This window comes from Halichoeres trimaculatus, unplaced genomic scaffold (genome assembly GCF_033239565.1).
Source record: "Halichoeres trimaculatus isolate MK-OKI-2021-1 unplaced genomic scaffold, fHalTri1.1 fHalTri1_scaffold_12, whole genome shotgun sequence".
Lineage (NCBI taxonomy): Eukaryota > Metazoa > Chordata > Actinopteri > Labriformes > Labridae > Halichoeres > Halichoeres trimaculatus.
The window spans coordinates 26,065,587-26,084,795 of NW_027437190.1; the positions used below are offsets into that span (position 1 = coordinate 26,065,587).

General features: G+C 42.4%; 1 protein-coding gene across 7 annotated transcripts in view; it reads right to left on the bottom strand.

Annotated features, from left to right (window-relative positions):
* map7d1a (MAP7 domain containing 1a) overlaps positions 1 to 19,209 on the bottom strand; it is a 44,457-nt gene that overhangs the window by 2,607 nt on the left and 22,641 nt on the right. For 2 of the 7 annotated variants that reach the window (XM_074682793.1, XM_074682791.1), the window contains 14 exons: positions 16,428 to 16,591; positions 16,126 to 16,237; positions 13,517 to 13,621; positions 12,215 to 12,337; positions 11,982 to 12,127; positions 11,760 to 11,890; positions 8,576 to 8,814; positions 7,639 to 7,921; positions 6,240 to 6,420; positions 5,278 to 5,382; positions 3,820 to 3,870; positions 3,670 to 3,730; positions 1,823 to 1,904; positions 1,292 to 1,521 (listed from right to left, as the gene is read on the bottom strand). In XM_074682793.1, coding sequence (XP_074538894.1) covers positions 1,292 to 1,521; positions 1,823 to 1,904; positions 3,670 to 3,730; positions 3,820 to 3,870; positions 5,278 to 5,382; positions 6,240 to 6,420; positions 7,639 to 7,921; positions 8,576 to 8,814; positions 11,760 to 11,890; positions 11,982 to 12,127; positions 12,215 to 12,337; positions 13,517 to 13,621; positions 16,126 to 16,237; positions 16,428 to 16,591 — 2,013 coding nt within the window. The remainder of the gene's footprint in view (positions 1 to 1,291; positions 1,522 to 1,822; positions 1,905 to 3,669; positions 3,731 to 3,819; positions 3,871 to 5,277; positions 5,383 to 6,239; positions 6,421 to 7,638; positions 7,922 to 8,575; positions 8,815 to 11,759; positions 11,891 to 11,981; positions 12,128 to 12,214; positions 12,338 to 13,516; positions 13,622 to 16,125; positions 16,238 to 16,427; positions 16,592 to 19,209) is intronic. The other 5 variants (XM_074682797.1, XM_074682796.1, XM_074682794.1 and 2 more) reach the window with 4 other exon arrangements.

Below are 19,209 nucleotides of genomic sequence, written 5' to 3' on the forward strand. Positions count from 1 at the left end.
AGGATCCGCTGAGAAGAAAAGTACCTCTTAAAACCTGCACTGACTTGAAATCTAGCTGCAGAATTGGTCGGTTGTTTATCTGCTAATGAAGTTAGGCCCCAAACATGGATGGATGCTTCACTTCTTCTCCTCAGTATTTATAACCATGGTTAAATAAACCATCTTTTGTACTTTTTATTCACTGCACAATCTCCACATCACATATTTTTGTTTGAGCACTGTAAATGAGAGTCAGATTTGTGTTGTTCACACATTCTTGGGCAATGGAGCTGATTTTGTTTCTGTTTCTGTTTATGAAGTTAGATTTAACTTCTAATTAGGGATGCAGCAATTCAACTTTTCGGTCTCAATACTGATACCGATACCGATACCTGAGCTTTGGGTTACAACCAAGGGGCAACATCCGGTCAGTAAAAATGAAGCCTACACGGAAGTGCTTAATGCTGCTTTTCAGTGAAAATCCACTTGAGGCTGGCTGCAGAAAGACCAGAAGTCACGCACACACCCAGCTTTAAAAACAGACTTTTACAGCATTAAAAAGCATATTCACAGACTGGTTCAAAACCAGCTGGGGTCTAAAACGCAGATTTCACCATTGGCACACACTGCACGGTGAGTGAATTTTTTTCTAACTAGAGGTTATTAGGATTGTTTGATTGTCCAATCAGAGACACAGCTCAGGTCACGTGACTGACAAGTGCCCTGTAGCTGTTCGAAAGGAAACTCACAGCCGGCGTCATAACAAATGTGGCTGTATCCCTGGATTGGCTTCATTTCAAGTGTCAGGAACAAACGGATGAGGTCACGGAGGCTACGTCCATGTTTTATACAGTCTATGGTAACAATCAATACAGATACCGATCTGTTACCAGTATTAAATAAGAACCTGCATGCTCTACTGTGGGTTGTTTACCAGCAAATCGATTCTTCAGAATGTAACGAAATTATATTTAATTGTAAACTTTTATACCCTGTGGACTGGTAATGCAGTAAAAGACAAAGAAAGTGCATCTGATCAAAAGGTAACATTTCATATCAAGTGGCCAAGACCGCTGGAACAAAAAAGGCATAGAGCTGGTTGCTCGGATCAGCATCATGGATTGGCCCCTTCCCACCGATACGGATCCAGCTTTGAGGGGCACTGATACCCGACACTTCCGATCAGTCTATGTCTTCTCTCTCTTAACTTTGCTTAGTTAATCATCTGCCCTGATTCTCTCATGGTGTCTCTTTCCTCCCATTTAATGTTGGCTAACAGCTCACTCGAGGTCTGCATTTGGTAACTGTGTACCTGCAACATGCTGAGGCTTCATGGGACCGGCCTTCTTCATGAATGAATCCTCACTCTCAAACGACAGGATGGGCTCAGCGTCCATGCTGCTCTCAGAGTTATCCCGTGCCCCGTTGGTGGTGTTGGCGAGATGAAGGATATCACTGAAGTGAGCAGCATCCCCTTTAGTGGACAGACCGTTCTCATGTCTCGTTGGCTGGACCCCGTTGACCACTGGTGCGGAGGGGCTGCTGGAGAGGGGGAAGCACGCAGAAGAATATGGTTTTAATTAGGATGGGACCAAGTGACTCATACAACAAATGAGTCATCTCAGCGTTGTCCAATTACAAGAAGTTTTTTTTTAAATCTTCCCCATGAAGGGTCTTCAAATAGAGAGAGTAAACACTTCATGAAACAAAATCTTTCTCCTCGTTCTGCAGTTGTTTACTGTTTGGCTGCTTGGGCTCTCTGTTGAACTTTCAGTCAACACCAGACTTGACGATCCTGACAACAAAGAGTCTTAAATCAGCAGAAACAGAGAAATAGTTTTACCTTTCTTTGACATTTGTTTGTCCATTTTCTGTCTTGTGATTGGGCAGGTTGACTTCAGGCTTTGGCTGATATTCAGCAGACACTGGAGAAAACAGAGAAGGATGTTGGTATATCTTCAGACACACCAAACTTTCAGTCGCTGTTACACATTTAATAGAACATAAAACTACCGCTGCACTAAAGCCATTGGCCACGTGCAACCACTTGGTTTCTGTGATGTCACCTGCTACAATGGGCTGCAGAAGTAGTGGTGCTAATATAACGCTAATAATTAGCTTTATGGTGTATTTGAGAGCCATTAAAAAGTTCTACAGTGCTAAAGTTTCATTGAGCAGACACTTCTGTCCAAAGCGACGTACAACACAAGCAAGAATTTAGACAGAAGGGAAAACCGTAGTAAGTGCAACAAAGTGCTACACATTACTTGGCTGCAGGTGCTGCCATTAAGTGCAAGAAGAATTTCTTTTCCCCATGTAGAATAATGTAGCCATAGCTAACCACAGTTAATCACCGCAACAATATAGTTTAACCCTCAACAACATTCAATCTAGTGCTGAATATTCACTAAGAGCTGGGTCTAAGACCTTCTGACTCTTTCTACCCCAGAGGAAAAAGAGTAGGAGGGTTGACTTAAGTGCTTAAGTGTTTCCCAAACAAATAAGTCTTTATACATTTCTTAAAAGTAGAAAGGGACTCTGCAGATCGTATAGAGTTAGGTAATTCATTCCACCATTTGGGCACAACAGAGGAGAAGAGTCTTGCTAGAGATTTAGAGCCGCACTGAGCTGGGAGCACAAGGCGTCAGTACTCCGTAGATTCCACCTACAATTGTATGTTGAAAACATCGATAAAAATATACTGCTGGAAATTTGAGGACAAGAGTCAGGCACCTAGCATCTGGTTACCAGCGTATCTCTTTTGCCATCCAGACGAGGGCAGGAGGACACACGCACATGCAAAAGGTCTATACAAAGAAGTACACATACAAGGATCCACTGTCAACAATCATCTTTAAACAGTGTCAGACTCGCTTAAATTGGTAGGAAGAGGGAGCAGAAATTTTCCAGGGGCTTCCTTTCTGTGCAGTCCAGACCCCCCACCCCAGCCCTACTCTGCTGAGGACATGGCTGTGGTTGAAACAGATCCCAACACACCCCACTACAATGAGAGTGCGCCTGCCAGGCCTCCGACCACATCAGTGGCTGGCTCATGTCTTCCTCTGTAGGGGAACTTTGCCTCAAACAGCGAACCTCCCCAACCCCATCTAGCTCATCTACCGTACGTGACGTTGAAGCTTGGTCCCATGCTTCTCCGTCTAGTTTTGTCAAGATCACGGTTCCATTATTAGAAGTTACAAGACCACGCGTGTCCATGAAGGATAGCTTGTGTCAACAGCTAATATCTGGTAAAAGCTGCAGGCTCTTCCTCTCAAAGTCCCTCAGTCCCACGGCTTAGACAAAAAGCAAGCACACATGGGTCTGATTGAACTAAGAAGAACAAGTCAGACTGCAGCTGTGCAGGATGTGAGGCACAGATACATAATCTAATAAAATCTTTTTTTCTTCAAAATCTTCTGGAGGGAAGCTGGCTCGAGGGGAAATGAGAAATGAAGAGCAACAAATACCTGTGACTTTGTTTAATCTCACATATGGGAGAAGTGACTGACGCAGAGGGGAGATTGTGCAATTAAGTTATCAAACACAGTTAAAGGTCTAATGAAGACAATGAGTCAGAAGTAGTGACTCGATGTGGCCTATCAGAGCATCAACAGTTAGAAATCTATCTGAAAGAGGATCTCAGAGTCTCTCCTGAACTTGGGTATGACTTGTAAAACAAATCCCGCTCACCTTTCCCGCTTTCCACTTCTTTGTCGCTGCCATTCGTGGAAGGAGGAGACTTGGTCTCTTTCTGTGAAGACGCCAGGTAATATAGGTCACTTTGACTTTCAAATCAAGTTTCAGTTTGTTGATTTAGATTAAACAGAAGAGTGAATGTACCTTGTCGCCTCCATCTGTCTTGCGTGTCCGCTTCATGATTTCGTCCAGACGCTGAGGGGAAAAACAGGGAGAAATAAGACAAAGGAAATAGCACAAACAGGACTTATTTAAGGACACAGGAGGGAGCCAGAAGAAATGTGTTTCTAGAGTTCAGAAATAGATATTTAATTCCCGTAACCCTACTTAAAAGGGGGGGATTATTACCCCATCCACAGAACAACAGCGTTATTGAATTTGATGAGACTGGGCTGATACACCTTGTGAGGCCAAGGCTCATATTTTACTGTTCATTACCTCTCTGTAAAGCTAAAAAAGCTGGTATGTTCAGCAGTTATGCTTGATGAATGGAGAGTGTCAGGGAGAGGCCCTTGTGTCTCCAGGTGGAGCTCAGGGTGAAGCAGCTCTTGTGTTTTCAGCTGGAACACCAGCGTAGGACGGTTGAACAATGAACAGTGAGTGCGTCTCTTATAGTTCAGGAGGAGATTTGACAGAAGATGACAGCCTGAATCTGAGGACACTGTTTGCCAGAGACAGACGAGCCGGGACTGCAGCTGCCACTCATAAAAGTGAAACATTTTTCATGGTTAGCTTACACTGGTGGAAACTAATTCAGCTGCAGAACTTTTTGCCTCAAGCTACAAGAGTCCTGTCCATCTGCTTGCTCTGTTGCCTATCAGGATGCATCTAACACTATTATAACTGACCACAAAGTCTTCCTCCTTAGTAGGATGGTCAGTTTTTCATAGAAGTCCGTCAATGTGAAACAGAGTTTTACAAAGTGGAGCAGAGGACATGCTGTTCCTGAGGGCTAAATCCAGCACAGAGCCAGGCTGAGGCTGTGTGAACCAGGCCTGGCACCTCTAGATAAGAGCTGCTCACACATGGAACGAAGATGAGGCGAGGGAAAGAAAGCCCTAGCCAGCACACCAAGGCAGATGTGGGTGGTATACTCAAGTGGATGGTCACGGTCACCAAGCACACATCAGCACACATAGGTCTACACACGCACATATGATTGGCACAGCAAGGCCTCCATTATTGCTGTTTATATATAGCTCCATGCTCGCACACAGCCTAAGCTCCATTAAATCGTGGCATGCAGACACCCAATCCTGGATAAGCCAAAAACATCATTCATCTTGGTTTCAGGGACTCAACTTTCAAGCCTGCTTTTGTCATGTCAGGAGGCCGACCACAGATTTATGTAGCCGGGAACATGATACCTTCATTGAAGCAGGGGAGCTTATTGTGTCATGGCTGCAGAATTAATTTTGTGTTACTGTGAGATGTATGCAGAGCTGGGGCTCACGCTGCGTCTAATGAATCATTTAGGCATTTTAACGTTCTTTCATCCCCCAGAACATCCACACGAGGATTTAGAGAAACAGGACTGAGAGTTTGATTTCAAAAAGGTGATTTTGACGGAGCGTTAATTAGAGCACAGATGTCTCGCCCTACCCTTTTCCTCTCCAGCCTCTCCTGCTCCTCCTTCTGGAAGTGTTTCTCCCTCTCCAGACGCTGCTTCTCCGCCTCCTCCCGGGCTTTAGCCTCAGCCTCTTCTTTCTGAAACACACACACAGGCGAGAATCCAACTGAAGCTTTAATGCCAGCAGAGTGAGGGAAAAAAAAATCTCAGCCAAAATAACATGCCTTTAACGTAGCGAGGGTGTGGTCGCTCTTTGCATCTATTCTTACAGCCACTAGAGGAATATTTGTCTGTATTCCTGGGCTCAAAAGATCTTTTTTTCTTTTAAGTTTACAGCCATGAGGGCCAATCACAGTGAAGGAAAATACTTGCTTAATTATGCCTTTGTGTAACCATGTTGGATCCTGCTCAAGCACATGTGCCAATTCAGTGAAAGACCACAGGGGGGAGTCAGAGAGCGTGATGTAAAGAGGGAAGACAGTGCCAGGGCTCCTGTGCAGATTTACAGGATGGGCTGACATTGCAATGACATTTGCTAATAGAGTATCATCATTTTCTGTAACTTTGTATCGACAAAGGAGGAGACAAATCTGCTTAAAGCATCCATCTAACAGAAAAACTTCTAAGTAGCTGAAAGACAATTTAACCTTCCTGCCTTGAAAAAGCTGTTTTATTTTAGCTAGTTATCAAAAAAACACTATGAGGTAAGCAGCTAAGCTAAAAAGAGTAAAAAAGATAAATGCTTCAAACCAGATTGTTTACTTGGGAGAGGCGAGTGTGCAAGTTTGCGGAGAGGGGATAATGTGAGGCTTCAGCGTGCGTTCATGACTGTGACTTGACCTTTATGCCAAAGGCAGCAATCATTTTTACGCTGCTGCTTTATGGTCCTTGTCACTGCAGCAGCTTGAAGTGTTTATGAGTTACTTCAGCCCGTCCTCTGCGCAGCACTGACACCTGACAGTTTTTCTGCTCAGGGCGATGAAAGTCAGCGTACCTGTTTCTGCAGCCGTAAGTTCTCCTCCTGCTCGGCCTTGGCTCTCTCCTGAGCCTCCTTCTCCTCCTGCAGGCGCTGGGCTTCGTCCCTCTTGCGCTGCTCCTCAGCCATGGCACGGGCTTCTTCTTCCCGGAGTCGCCTCTCCTCGGCTTCCCTCGCTATCCTCTCCTCTCTAAGGATCCTGAAAAGTTTCGAAGTGGGAGTTAAGGCTGGTTTATACTTTTGCATAAGCTCTCGACGTTGTGGGCATCACATACTTCTGCGTCGGGGCAACACTCTGCACTACACCTTAGCGTCCAGCCAGAGATCACCTGTTTCCTGCTACATTCTCTGCATGTTAATTAGGGCTGGGACAATATGCTAATCTTGGGATTTGATTCAATTTTGATTTTTTGGGGTGCTGATTCTATTCAAATTGGGATTCTTCAATATTTACGATTTTTGAGATTTTTAGCTTGATTTTTATCACCAGACCATGTGTAAAAGTTAAATAAGGACGATAATATCTGCAGACTATATCAGGAGCCACGTTTTTCTATAAAATGCACATCATGTAAGTCAGAAGAATTTGAATTTGAAAAAAAAAAGATTTTTTGACAAAGAATCACAATTTTGACATTGTCAAACAAAAAATCCCCATAATTAGTTGGCCATTTTTTTCCCACCCCTAATGTTTATCACAGATATTTTGCGCATGTTATGTTGAACTGTAGAAAGATCCTGTTCAGCAGACCAATCACAGGGCTTGCAGCGTACGTTAAGGTCTCAATCCATCTGAAGAAATATACACCAGGCAATTCAAGGCAAACCCTTTTCCACTAAATCACTCTCCAAGCATGTTTAATTCCGCCCACAATTAAAAATACTTTGACATTTCTTCTTCATTTGATACTTTCCCCTCTTAAAGTGCCAGCAACGAAAAACTATTTCAGGAAATGGAAACAATCAAAGGAATGTGAGCCAAGAGGGGCTCAGGTCCACTCCCAAGCTGTGAACAGTGGCTTCACTTGTTGTGGCAAGGATCAGTCAACAGGCTATCAGCTTCTTAATCCTTCCACACGCCATAGCCATAGTGTTGAGTGAGGGCTCATTCAGAAAGGCATCTGCTGCTTGGTTTTACAGATGCCTTTTGGATCTTAATGTCCTGAGTGAGGTTTGTTTTGCAGCGTGAAAACAACGGCAACATCTAGCAGCATGCGAATCTCATATCCAAGTCTGTGGCTGACAACTACAGCTCCTTTAGTCTCCCGTGTTGGTCCCGGTTGGTCTTTTAACAACCCATTACTGATTTTTCCCTGAGTGGAAACACAGCTTGGGAATTATTTCCCTTTACTGCAGACACAGATGTGTCTTCAGTCTCTTTTCATTCATACAGTGACTCTGCACTTTCACTACTGACCTCTCCTTCTCCTCCTGTTCACGCCTCTCCTGCTCTTCCCTCTCCCTCTGCTCTCTAGCCTGCCTCCGTTTCTCTGCCAGGATGCGCGCCGCCTCCTCCGGGTCGTTTGTGCCTGCCATGGGCTTGGCTGAAGGAGAGGGTGCTGGTGACGCTGCAGGAACAGACGCTGCTGAATGTGCTGGCTCAGGTGAGGAAGAGGCTGCAGTGGTGGTCGCCGGTGTGCTCGGTGCATGCGGGGAGGCAGCAGCTGTGGAAACGACTACAGCAGGGACCAGAGGAGAACCTTGAACAAGGGGAAACAGCTGTTTTAGTGGAGACTAGAACAATCATATCCTGAATGATGACTTTTAAGGAGAAGCCCATCAGTCATCACTAATACATGCTCTTTCTCTCCACGAGCACCGTTCTGTTCTCAGCAACTGGAAACAGTAAACAGCCATAGCTTCAGAAGTCAGTAATGACATAATTAGGGCTGATTAGCACAGCCTCCCAGCGCTCTCTCTGACAATACACAGGCCATGAAGCTGTGTGTGGCTCTCTAAATACATTTGCATGGCTAATTAAGCCTGATGTAATCTCTGCTTATTGGCTCTTTGAAGAGAGAAAGATTTTCCAGACGCTCGTTCACTTTTTCCATTCAATCCTTTTCTTCTGGCCGGTCACAGGAAACCAGACAGCGAAGAAGCATTATAATAGAATACAATAACACAGTGTGAGTCACACATGGAGGAAGCTACCAAGAAGTACTGTCATCACAGGATGGGGGATTACTGAAGGGACAGGGAGGATGTAATAAAACACAGAACACTGTACAGCATATTGTTTGGCCCAAAAAAAGGAACTAGTATTACTACTATCTACTTTTTATGGTGTTTTTTTATTATGTACCCATTAACCTGTTCACTCTCTTCACACTAACGTTGTTTCCAGTCCTCACCCTTTCTCTCCTCAGGTGTTGCAGGCCTGCGAGGCTCCTTCACTCTTTCAAGGGGGGCAGGAGAGGATGTGCGGTGGTCTATCCTGGCAGGGGTCCTGGCCCTTTTGGGTCGACTTTTAGGCGTTGACGGGCTTCCGCGTGTAGATGGAGGCTTAGGGGAGGCAGCAGGGCTTGGTGAGGCAGTTCTGCCCTTAGGCGTAGCTGGAGATGAAGGCCGCTGTCTTGACAAAGGACTGGGACTGGAGGACGGAGAGAGACAGAGGTAAGATGAAGACTTACAACTTTATACTGGATACTACGCACTGAGATAAGGTATTTATCAATACACTTACAGAGTATATGCTGAAATCCTGAGGTTAATTTCAAAACCTTTTTAAGACTTAAAAAGGTTTTAAGGCCTCATCCCGACTTTAAGCTGTTGTCAGCAACCCATCTTTAACAGTTGTGGTTTGCATTTGAACAGAAATGAGGTAAACTAATAAGGAATAAAGTTTCAAAGAATAAATGAAACTAAAGGCAGGTTTATTGACATCGGCACGTCACTGATGATGTATAAGTGGGCGGCTTCGAGACGTTCTAGATGGACTTGCATGGTTCATTGTCTGAAATCCTGCATGCCCATCTTGCTAAGCTACCAATAGCTGACAACTTCACTGGCCAATTGCTTAAAGGCCCAATCAGGGGACAGTCAGGAGACAGTCAGGAGAAGAAAAATAAATATTCATGGATATTTTTGGAGCCAAAGCTTGAATACCAATAAAATTCAATACCTCATAAAACCACAATTATGACTTTTTAATACTTTTCAAGGGCCTTAATTTTCCCACGAATGATTTATCAACTTTTAATACTTTGTAAGACCCCACGGACACCCTGAGTTACATAGCGCTACAGTTTAAAATGTGACTTCAGGCAGAGGTTGTAGTAGCCTGCTACATGTTAGCAACATCCGCAGCCCGGTGCTTTAGCTATGTCCTCCCAGTCATCTACCAAGCAGAGCTAACATAACCTCACTCTTAATTCTATTGATAGACTCTCAAGTTTGAACAGACCACTGCAGAATAACTGCTGTATGTGGGTTGGAATGAATATTATTACAAACAGCTTAGCCTCTGTGTTATAGAGAGCTACAGGCTGTATCACTCTTCCATTTAGCTTTGACAGTTAGGCTCCAGTGTCCACCATCACTACAAAATTAGACTCAGAAATCGTTTTTAGCAGAGAAAAAACACAGATCCCTGTGTTTTATCTCTTTTCACTACTCTGAGTCCCAAACTGATAAGTTGTTCAAAACACAATCGTCCTGAAGAAACCTGTCCTGAGCAGATGACAGGCACAAACATTGCGTCATCCTCAGAGTGCTTTATCGTGCAGCTACACACAAGCAATGTAACTCTTGCATTATACCAAGGATTTTTCATCTCTGGCCCTGAGGCCCTGACAGCTCTGCCAAGCTTTTTGTTGCCTTTTTATTGAATCAAAAGAACTTTTTTTTCTCCTATACCATCCACTCTGTCATGGAATGCCACTTATTTCATAGGCCTGAGGGTAAGAGAGGAAATGACCAGTCGTCCTGGGACCTTTCACTCACTGCCAAGGCTCAGAGCACTAAACATGAGGTCATTATACTGCAGACGTAAACACAGTCGCCTGGGCTGAACCACTGAGTGCAAACAAGCTGTGGGTCAGGAGGATGTGAGGTGAACGGTGTATACGGGTCTGTTTTCAGGACGTCTACAGATATCAAAACAGCAGATGTGCCAGATTTTTCCTCCTGTTCTTTGGTTGTTTAAAGGGACAGGATATTTTCTGCAAGAGGGAATCCACACTGCAAAAACTGAATTCAAAGCAAATGTTTGTGATTTATTTTTAGTAACTAATTATCTTCTTACACCTAGGGTATACACATGATGTCACAGCAAGTGGAAGTCACTGCGGTTACGCCCGCTGAGTGACAGAAAGAGGCAGATGAGTGGCAGCGTTGGATAAATACCATCTGAACCTAAAAGCAAAACAAAAAAACGGGGAAGAGCTGTTGCACGATTGATTGAACATGTTTGAAAAGCAATCAAAGTGATCTTTTGACAGCCTACTGAAAGACAAAGAGTAGAAACACTGATTGACAGCTGCAATTTTCAGAAACAATCCAGTCAACAAAAGCAGGATTTGAGGTTTCCAATTTGTGTCAGTTAACGTTAATTTATGCTGTATTTTTGAGTTAAATCATACATTGAAACACAAAATCTCTAAATGTTAGCATTTTCCATTCAGTTATTTCTCTCATCACTGAAACATTTTTGTCATTGTGTGATTATGAACGTTGTGCTTGACATGGTTTGTAAACTAACTTAAACTAAGGCTAACCCAGTTTTCCAAATAGAGGAGAACTCCAGCACAAGCAGCTGTAGCTGTGTTGTATAAAGTATTTGATATTAATTGTACTTAAATACTGCCGCGCAGACTACATATGGGTACCGAAAATTTACTTTTCAAGTTTCTTGAAATAAGAATAATGTTAAAATAAATGAAACTGAACAAGCAGATTTTTCTGACCCCATTGGCAGAAATTTTACTCTTCGCAACTAAATCAGGCATCAGTTTTGTCTCTTGACATCACAAAATAAGCCATTTTTCAATTATATTTGACCAGTGGGGGCAATTCAAACCTTTTTGACTTCAGTCTTTAAAGACTCAGAAAATAACAAAATTAAATATGTGTTCAGATGTAAAGACCAGCTCATATTTAGTCTTAAAAGATCACTCCTTCTGACATGTAGACATAAACGCTTCACTTTCTGTAGTGTTGCTTTTGTTACATAGGCCTTACATGATGCTTGTGTTGGGCTTTATAGTTCCAGTGATCACACTATTTCCTCGCAACCTCTGATTATTTTTTTTTGTTACAAACCAAATAAACCTTTATTTTCACATTATGCCATGAAAAGCATAACCTTTTCCAGCTGTGACTGGGTGAGAGTCAGGGCACACCCTGGATAAGTCCTCAGCCAATCACAGAGCTAACAAGTAGAGACAAATTTAAGCAGACCAATTGAGGAACCTGTTAAAGCTTTTCAGATTGTAAATCTTAAATGAAATCTAAAACAGCTTACGCATTTTATAATGGAGCTGTAGGGTGCTAAACTGAAGAGATAATAACTAGGGATGACTTGAAAATATGTTTTACCTTGGATCTGGTCTGTGTCTCATGCTGGGTAGAGACTGTCGCTTCTTCAGCACCTTCTCTTTGCTAAGATTACTCTTCTCCTTCTCATTCTCTCGCTCCTTATCTTTCTTTTCTTTCTTGTTTTTATCCATCTGTATGACAGAAGAAAGAGTGTTACTAAACTGAGCTCTGCATTATGACAGAATAAAAAAGATGACACCAGATGCTATCACACAGACTTACAGGTGTTGAGCTGCGTCTGTGCTGCCGCTGAGTGATGTCTGGCGTGCTGGACGTCACTCTCCAGCGGTCTGAGCAGCGGTGGTGCGGCTGGTGGGCGCACAGGGTGAGGGGACTGGCTGAGGCCGAACGGGGGCAAAGAGGAGAGTCTGATGCAAAAAAGGTTCATAATTGAAGCTTGTGGATGTTGGTGATGCAGAAAAAAACAGGATTGAACATTTTGTCTTTCAACTTACGACCATCTTTGCTGTTGTTTAGGACACTAGCGGCACTTCTGCTTCTTGCGAGGAAAGACAGCGTTGGTGTCATGAGACGGTCGACTATACTGCTCTCCCATGGACTGAGTGCAAGGCCACGAGCTGCAGGAGAGAAAAAAAATAAATGTATTATTCTCAAGTAAATTCAAGGACAGATCTTTATGGATCCCAATGTATTCACAAGTTCACCAGAGGTCTAAATTCATATGTCACTGAAGGGGAATAAGAATGAATCAGGTTGTGGCTCATGCACCAATAAGCCCACAAGCCCATAAAGACCCCATGTTATTCACAAACCCACAGTCAGACACTTCAGTGCCACCCAAAGAGAAAATAAGAGAACTAAGATGAGCACAGTAACTGTGTGTGCTATAACCTTGAGCTGCATCAGTACCACCCAGGAGAGAAAGTTATTTGAAATGCTCGTCTAGACACTGAGTCAGTTATTTATAACCACAGCCTTGAGCTTACAAACAGAGAGAAAGAGGAGTGGAGGGTGTTTTATTTTAGGGGGCACACCTTCTTCTTTAGTTCTAAGGTGCAGAAGATGTTTTCTGAATATTCAAAGACAGGGTTTGGAGTTTTATAGCAGCGAACAGGAGGGCAATAAGAGGGACACAGTAGTCATCTATCTATTTTTTCCAGGCACCACAGGAACAGCACCTGCTGCAGGGAGTGTTTGAGAATATATTATCTCCTGAAAATGCTGACTCACTCTCTACCTCTACTTTTTTTTAACCTTAGAAGTTTCTCATCCTGTGCGAAAGGTACAAAGTGACCTGGTTTGAGAGTTGCACACATGTGAAACATCACCAAAAGATGACTCAAAGGTTGATTAAAATATTTAAACACCCACCTCCAGGATCATCAATCAAGAAAACATTTAAGATTATATAAAGACATCCCATATCAGGTTTGTTATGCAGAAAATGAGCACAAAAGGATCCACTGGACGATGCAAACACATGAATGAACCAGTCAAAGGAGACAACCAAACCAAAACTGAACATCATAAATAACCCATAGAATAAAACATGCATGCGGAGCATGTCAAACAAAGACCTGACCCAGATTCTGGAGAGTAAAAAAAGGAACTCAAAGTGGATTTGGAAGATGGAAATGGGTCAGCTGTCAACCATCAAGCACAGGACAGTGGCTGAAATCAGAAAGGGGAAGAACTGAAAAAGAGGATAATGATGGACGGGTTCGGAGGTGTTGGCGGTGGCAGAGTGATGGACACAGTTACACGGGAGGAGGTGGTCATTCCAGATGTTGCCTTACTTCTGCTGGGCGAGTTCCAGAGCGTGGCGGAGGACTTGGACAGTCTCTTGTTTATAACAGTGTCCACATGTTTGGGCAGGTTGACCGTCGACAAAGAGCATCTGCCTAGAGAGCCAAGAGAGCGCCACACAGATGTTCATACAAATCATATGGTTGAGAGGAAGAGGAAGGTGGGGGGAGTTCTGCGGCGTCATGTGTTACACTTGAATCACGCATCTACAAACAAACGCCTCAGAGTGGACGGGAAACTGCCATAACGTGTTTGTGAGGTGAGTGACCATAATTACAGCCCAACTCTGACTGTTTACATACAAAGAGGAAGGCAACTATAGCAAAAAACAAACGTCAAACATGATATCAAATAGTTTTAGGGTACAACTTTTAAAGGACCATTTCACCAAAATAACACACATACTTTGTTGTATTCAGCATTGGGGAGGGATTTCTCTTTGCCAAGATGTTGGGATGTATTAACTGTAGTTGTGTGCTGCACAACCAACAAATAGACTTAAATAAACACAAGAGAGACTCCCGGGGCTTTGTTAATTATGTCTTCAGTCTTTAAAACAATGTGAGCTGAACTTCTCTATCAAAATCCCTCTCCAGAAACAGTGACCTCATTACTCTCGATAATCCACAGAGCACTCTGCAAACTGTTTCCACTGGGATTCTTCTTTCTTTGCAAAAGATTTATTTACTTAAAGTGCTGTCAGTGAGTTTTTTTTATCAATCCCAAGCAAGCAAAGAATCTTTTTTCTCCAATTTATACTTAAAATTGTCTTCTTTTCAACAGAGTGGGCACACAAAATTAAACTCCAGGCAACTCAGCAGAGACAGACAAAAGTTTGTTTTCTCAAAGTGTGGGTGTAAGTCAGTTCATGTGACTGTTTTATGATTGTCTCACTCACAAAAAAGCTTAACTTAAACAAATGTGTAAACATCCCTCAGGGGCAGGATTTAAAAAACATCCTATTAAAGCTGCAAAGAGCAAAAAAGCATTACCCCGAACAAGAGGGACAAGTTCCATCAATGACGTGGCACTTCAGGGAACACACAAAACATTGACTCCTTTGTGCAACACTTGCATGAATCCCAATTTTTATATATCCTCTCATACCCTGAACAAGAGAACACTCATCTCCTTTACCAATTGTCGTCACACATGGTTCAGAGAGCATTAGTGTAATAGAGGTGCAGGATTAAAGCAGGACCTCAGTTTGATTTTCCACTCATGTTTCCAGAAAGGTAGACAAGCAGTGTGCCCTTCTCACAAAAGCTAAAACTGGTACTTGGAGAATTCTCCAAACAATATCGCACATTCTAAGTAGTGATGCACGGATCCGATCCTGGTATCGGCGGTGATCCAGTCCCTCAAAGCTGGATCAGGTATCGGTGGGAAAGAATCAGTCTAAACTTGACACTAAGGCTAAAATATGATTTAGTCTACAAGGTCCAAATTTTTACAATCAAATAGTAATTTCTGTAAATTCTAAAGCATTTTTTAAACCAAACTGCTCTTAAACATTTAAACACTTATAGTTCAAATAGATATTAACTTCAGTAATTCCATATTAACTCATTTTTGTCTTTTACTCAAAACATTACCACTCTTATCCTACAGTAGAGCATGCAGGTTATTATCTAATGCCAGTATCGGATCAGGATTGGTATCAGTCAATACCCAAAGCCCAGGTATCGGTATCGGGACCAGAAAAGTTGGATCAGTCCATCCCTAATTCTAAGCTCTTCAAGTGCCCCCTTTTTACACTTTTCTACTCCCATAATCTGGCAGACGACAGGCTTGTGAGGACGAAGGATGCAAAATCACTAAGAGAGTCAATCATTCCTCTGGTGAACACATAAGAGAAACTCAGCACTGTCCTGATTTAGGGCCTTCAGTTAAGAGGATGGAACAGAGGGGCAGAAGAGTCCATCGAGCTGTTTCCGAAAGTTTACCATAACCTCTGAAGACCCTGATATCATCGACAGAACTTTGCATTCTGCCACCATGGCAATAAAGCAGCTGAATACATTTTTAACTTAGACGATCAATACAGACGAGTCATGATCAGAGGCTAATGACCCTGAAGTACTGCTGAGGAGGCAAACAGACCAATAGGAGAGAACTGTGGTAGCTGAAATACCAGGGGGAGTGGTGTTTTAGAGCTACAACATAAAACAAAAGTACATCAGGTGAGTCGAAAACAAACACTGCACCCTACAGTGAGACATCAAATTTGTTTCTCAACCATCTGGATATTTGCTCTGGAGGAAACAAAATTCCCATCTCAGTAACTTAAATCTCAAAGAACACAGACACCTCTTCTGTCCTGTGACATCTAGAATAGTCATCTTTTGCCACAGCAGAGAGCAGGAGGGAAGAAACTTGCTGAAATAATTTTCATCTAATGGACTTCAGAGGTTAATGGCTGAAACTGAAGAGGCGGTAATGACCAACAAACACTTTTAACGACAGCCAATCTGTGGCCATTAAGGAGTCCAATGTCGCGCTGATGCAAGGATAACTTAAGTATCATCTGCCTGATATTAGCTTAGTAATCTGTGAGCGGTTCAAAGTGGCACTTTAGGTTTGCAGACTCTTCACTCACTTTCTTTCTGGCTGGAGTTCTGGCTCAGTGCTCCAGCCCAGGACCATCTTTGCTGGCGGATTTCTGCCCACGTCTTCTTGGTTGACCTGTTGATGGCTGCCTCGTAGCGTTCCTAAAAAGGCAGACGAGGATATGAGTTATTGAAATTTCAAATGCAGCAGAATACAGATCTTAGAGGCATTCAGCGGAAAAGTCTTTCTAGTTTGACCTTGAACAGAATCCTTAACCGTGATCCTGTTTGGCTGCTGTTTCAATAAAAGAGAGATACATATCAAACTGAATGGATTTGTGTTCAAACCTACTTTATTCTTCTCCAGTTTCTGTTTCTGTCTCTCCTCGAGGGCAGCTCTCCGTTTCTCCGCCTTGATCCTCTGTTCCTCGAGCTTCCTGCGGCGCTCCTCCAGCTGCTGCTCCCTCAGCTGCTTCGCCTTCTCCTCCTTCTCCAGCCACTGTGTCTTTTTAGAAGCTGAGATGGGACAGAAAACACAGTTCCGGATTATGCCAGACAGACAAATGCTTTTATTCACATCCTTTGATTGACTTGGTTTAAGTATCCATGGTTCACCTTTAACCAAAGCAGCCCTAGAAAAATCATGTTCTCCATCGCTTCATTTGTGCTTTTTGTTTGATAAAACAAATGTTATCACCTGACCCTTCCACACAGAACAGCAGAATGCTGAATTAGACAGAAACACTTCTTCTAAAGTAACACTTTTGTACCATCACGCCTCCACGTCTGCTTCAATAAACCACACACTTTGATATGGAAATCCTTTCCTTGTGCCTGAGCCTTTCAAAGAGGGCGTAAAGAAGCCTTTAGCAGCTGCCTCTCTGTGTACACAACTCGCCATATTTCTTTATACTACAAAGGAAAAAACCTCCATGAAGAATCAGCCTCTGCAAAGCAGGCAAGGCGTAGCTCTCTAAAGCACTTGATGCAACAAAAGCAACTGGTTGTGGATTTCAGATTATGGAGACAGCTCATTGCAGACATGCTGGGGGGGAGAGAGGGGTTCAAATTTATAGGGAGGCACAGTTTGGCTTTTTTAAAGGGAAGGGAGCAGACAGCTGAGTTATAAAGAGGCACTGCCTGCCAGCACCTTGCAGCAGAAAAAAACAGTCTGCTGCAGTGCGTATCTCAGCTCATCGGCTTCACAGCCTGGATTTGAGAGAAGCTGTACTTTTGGCTTCGAGTGATAGAAGTCTGTAGAGACATTGTAAGTCAAGTGCAGCGGAAACTGCTTCATTATTCACTTGTTGGGCCGTGGTGAAAACAGGGAAGAGCTAAAGCTTCCATGGATGACATGTTTGAAGCTTTAGAGGACAAGACTTCATTGTGAGACGCTCATGGATGGAGAAAATTAAGCTGACTAATTCAGCTGAGGGCTCGGGTAATGGATGTCTAAAGTAAAGATGCTCATTACAGGAAAACAAATAATCTGAAATATCTTGCTTATCACAATTTACAACTTGATCACATTGGCTTTTATTATTTACGTATCCTTTCGAGTGACAAAAATATCTTTCTTCGAAAACCTTTAGTATGCATTGTTTTTAAATCCACTCCTTGAATCTTCCCTGACAGTAATCAGTGCTGACATGAAGCATGAAGCATCGGGGCTAACTGTAGTAAGGTCATGAAAAAATCATGAACACCGCGCAGCTCTAACTCTGGAACATGAAGTATTTAAACCAACGCACCAAAGAAAGACAACACCAGAGAGATGCTGCTGTGCAGGCGTGGTCAGTTCTCACAAAAGATGTGAAGCATTTCTGAAAAAGTATCTCTTTTTTATGACCAAACTAGAAACCCTACTGGTTTGTTTGATAAGATCTCTTTTAAGCCGACATTGTAAACACAAGCTTTGGTCGGGTCTCATCTTTTCTCCAGGTCTGACAGAGTATTAGATCAGAGCTGCGCCATCTGGCATGCACGGTGATCGCCCAATTAGACTGATCCTTCCTGCAAAGTGTGTCAAAGTCATCTCGCTGCTGGATAAGACAATGTAGTCGGACTGAAAATAAGAGTATGACGTGAAATTGGTGTCATCTGAGGACTAATGACATGGGTATGAGTGAATTCCCCACACAGAAATGTGTTAACTAAAGGCTTAACAGAGGTTTAAAAATCAAAATTGGACCAAAATATTTTGTTTATGTTCTGTAAAACAGATTAAGACTTTATTTTAGAGTTCTAAAATAGTTCAAGCAGAGCTAAAATTACCTTTAAAGGGAAGAGACACCTCTACTTGAACATCTGACTTCTGTTATACTGATCTTTGGCAACAGTTGAGAGCACAAGTATAGTCAATTTCCCCAAAGGTAAAAAAAAAAAAAAAGATCAAATAAAGAGACTTGCCCTGATAATGAGATAATATGTTGTTGCTATGGGATGATGAGTATAAAACAAAGAGTATTCCATTATTTTCAACTTTCCATGTCTGAATTACAGCTTTTTTACATAACTTATTATTTGTGTCATAACTTGAAATATTTATCAAAGTATTTCCCTTGTCTTATGACTATTTTTTCATATCTCATAATTTGAGACTTTTGATTTCAAAATTTCACATTTTTATCTAATAATTTAGATTTTCATTTCATAATAACAGTTTCATTTTCACAATTTTACTTTTTTTCTACACATAGACAAAATAATTTAACAGAGGCATCAGTGGACGGTGCCAGTATCCAGAGATTAAAAAAATAAAAAATAAAAAAGAGCATAGCAGAAATGAAAAGAGGAAGCTCAGTTTCATACAAAAAAAAGTAAAAAAAAAAAAAAAAAAAAAAAAAAAAAAAAAGACAGTAAAAAGAAAACATATACGTTTCATTTTCCCCTGTTTGTGAAAACAAAACCACATCACCACTTTGAACTTATCTATTTGCAGCTGAGATAAATCTGGCAGCAAGCTTCCCTTTAACCTAAACTTTGCTCCAGTAAAGCGGTAATCACAGCACGTTTGTGGCATGTGGTTCAAACATGTCATATTTAAAAAACAAAATCCAATGATCTCTGTGGCGTCTGCAGCTGGACAAAGTTCAATGTCAGGATACTCTTAAAATCAGGAGCAACAGAAAGAT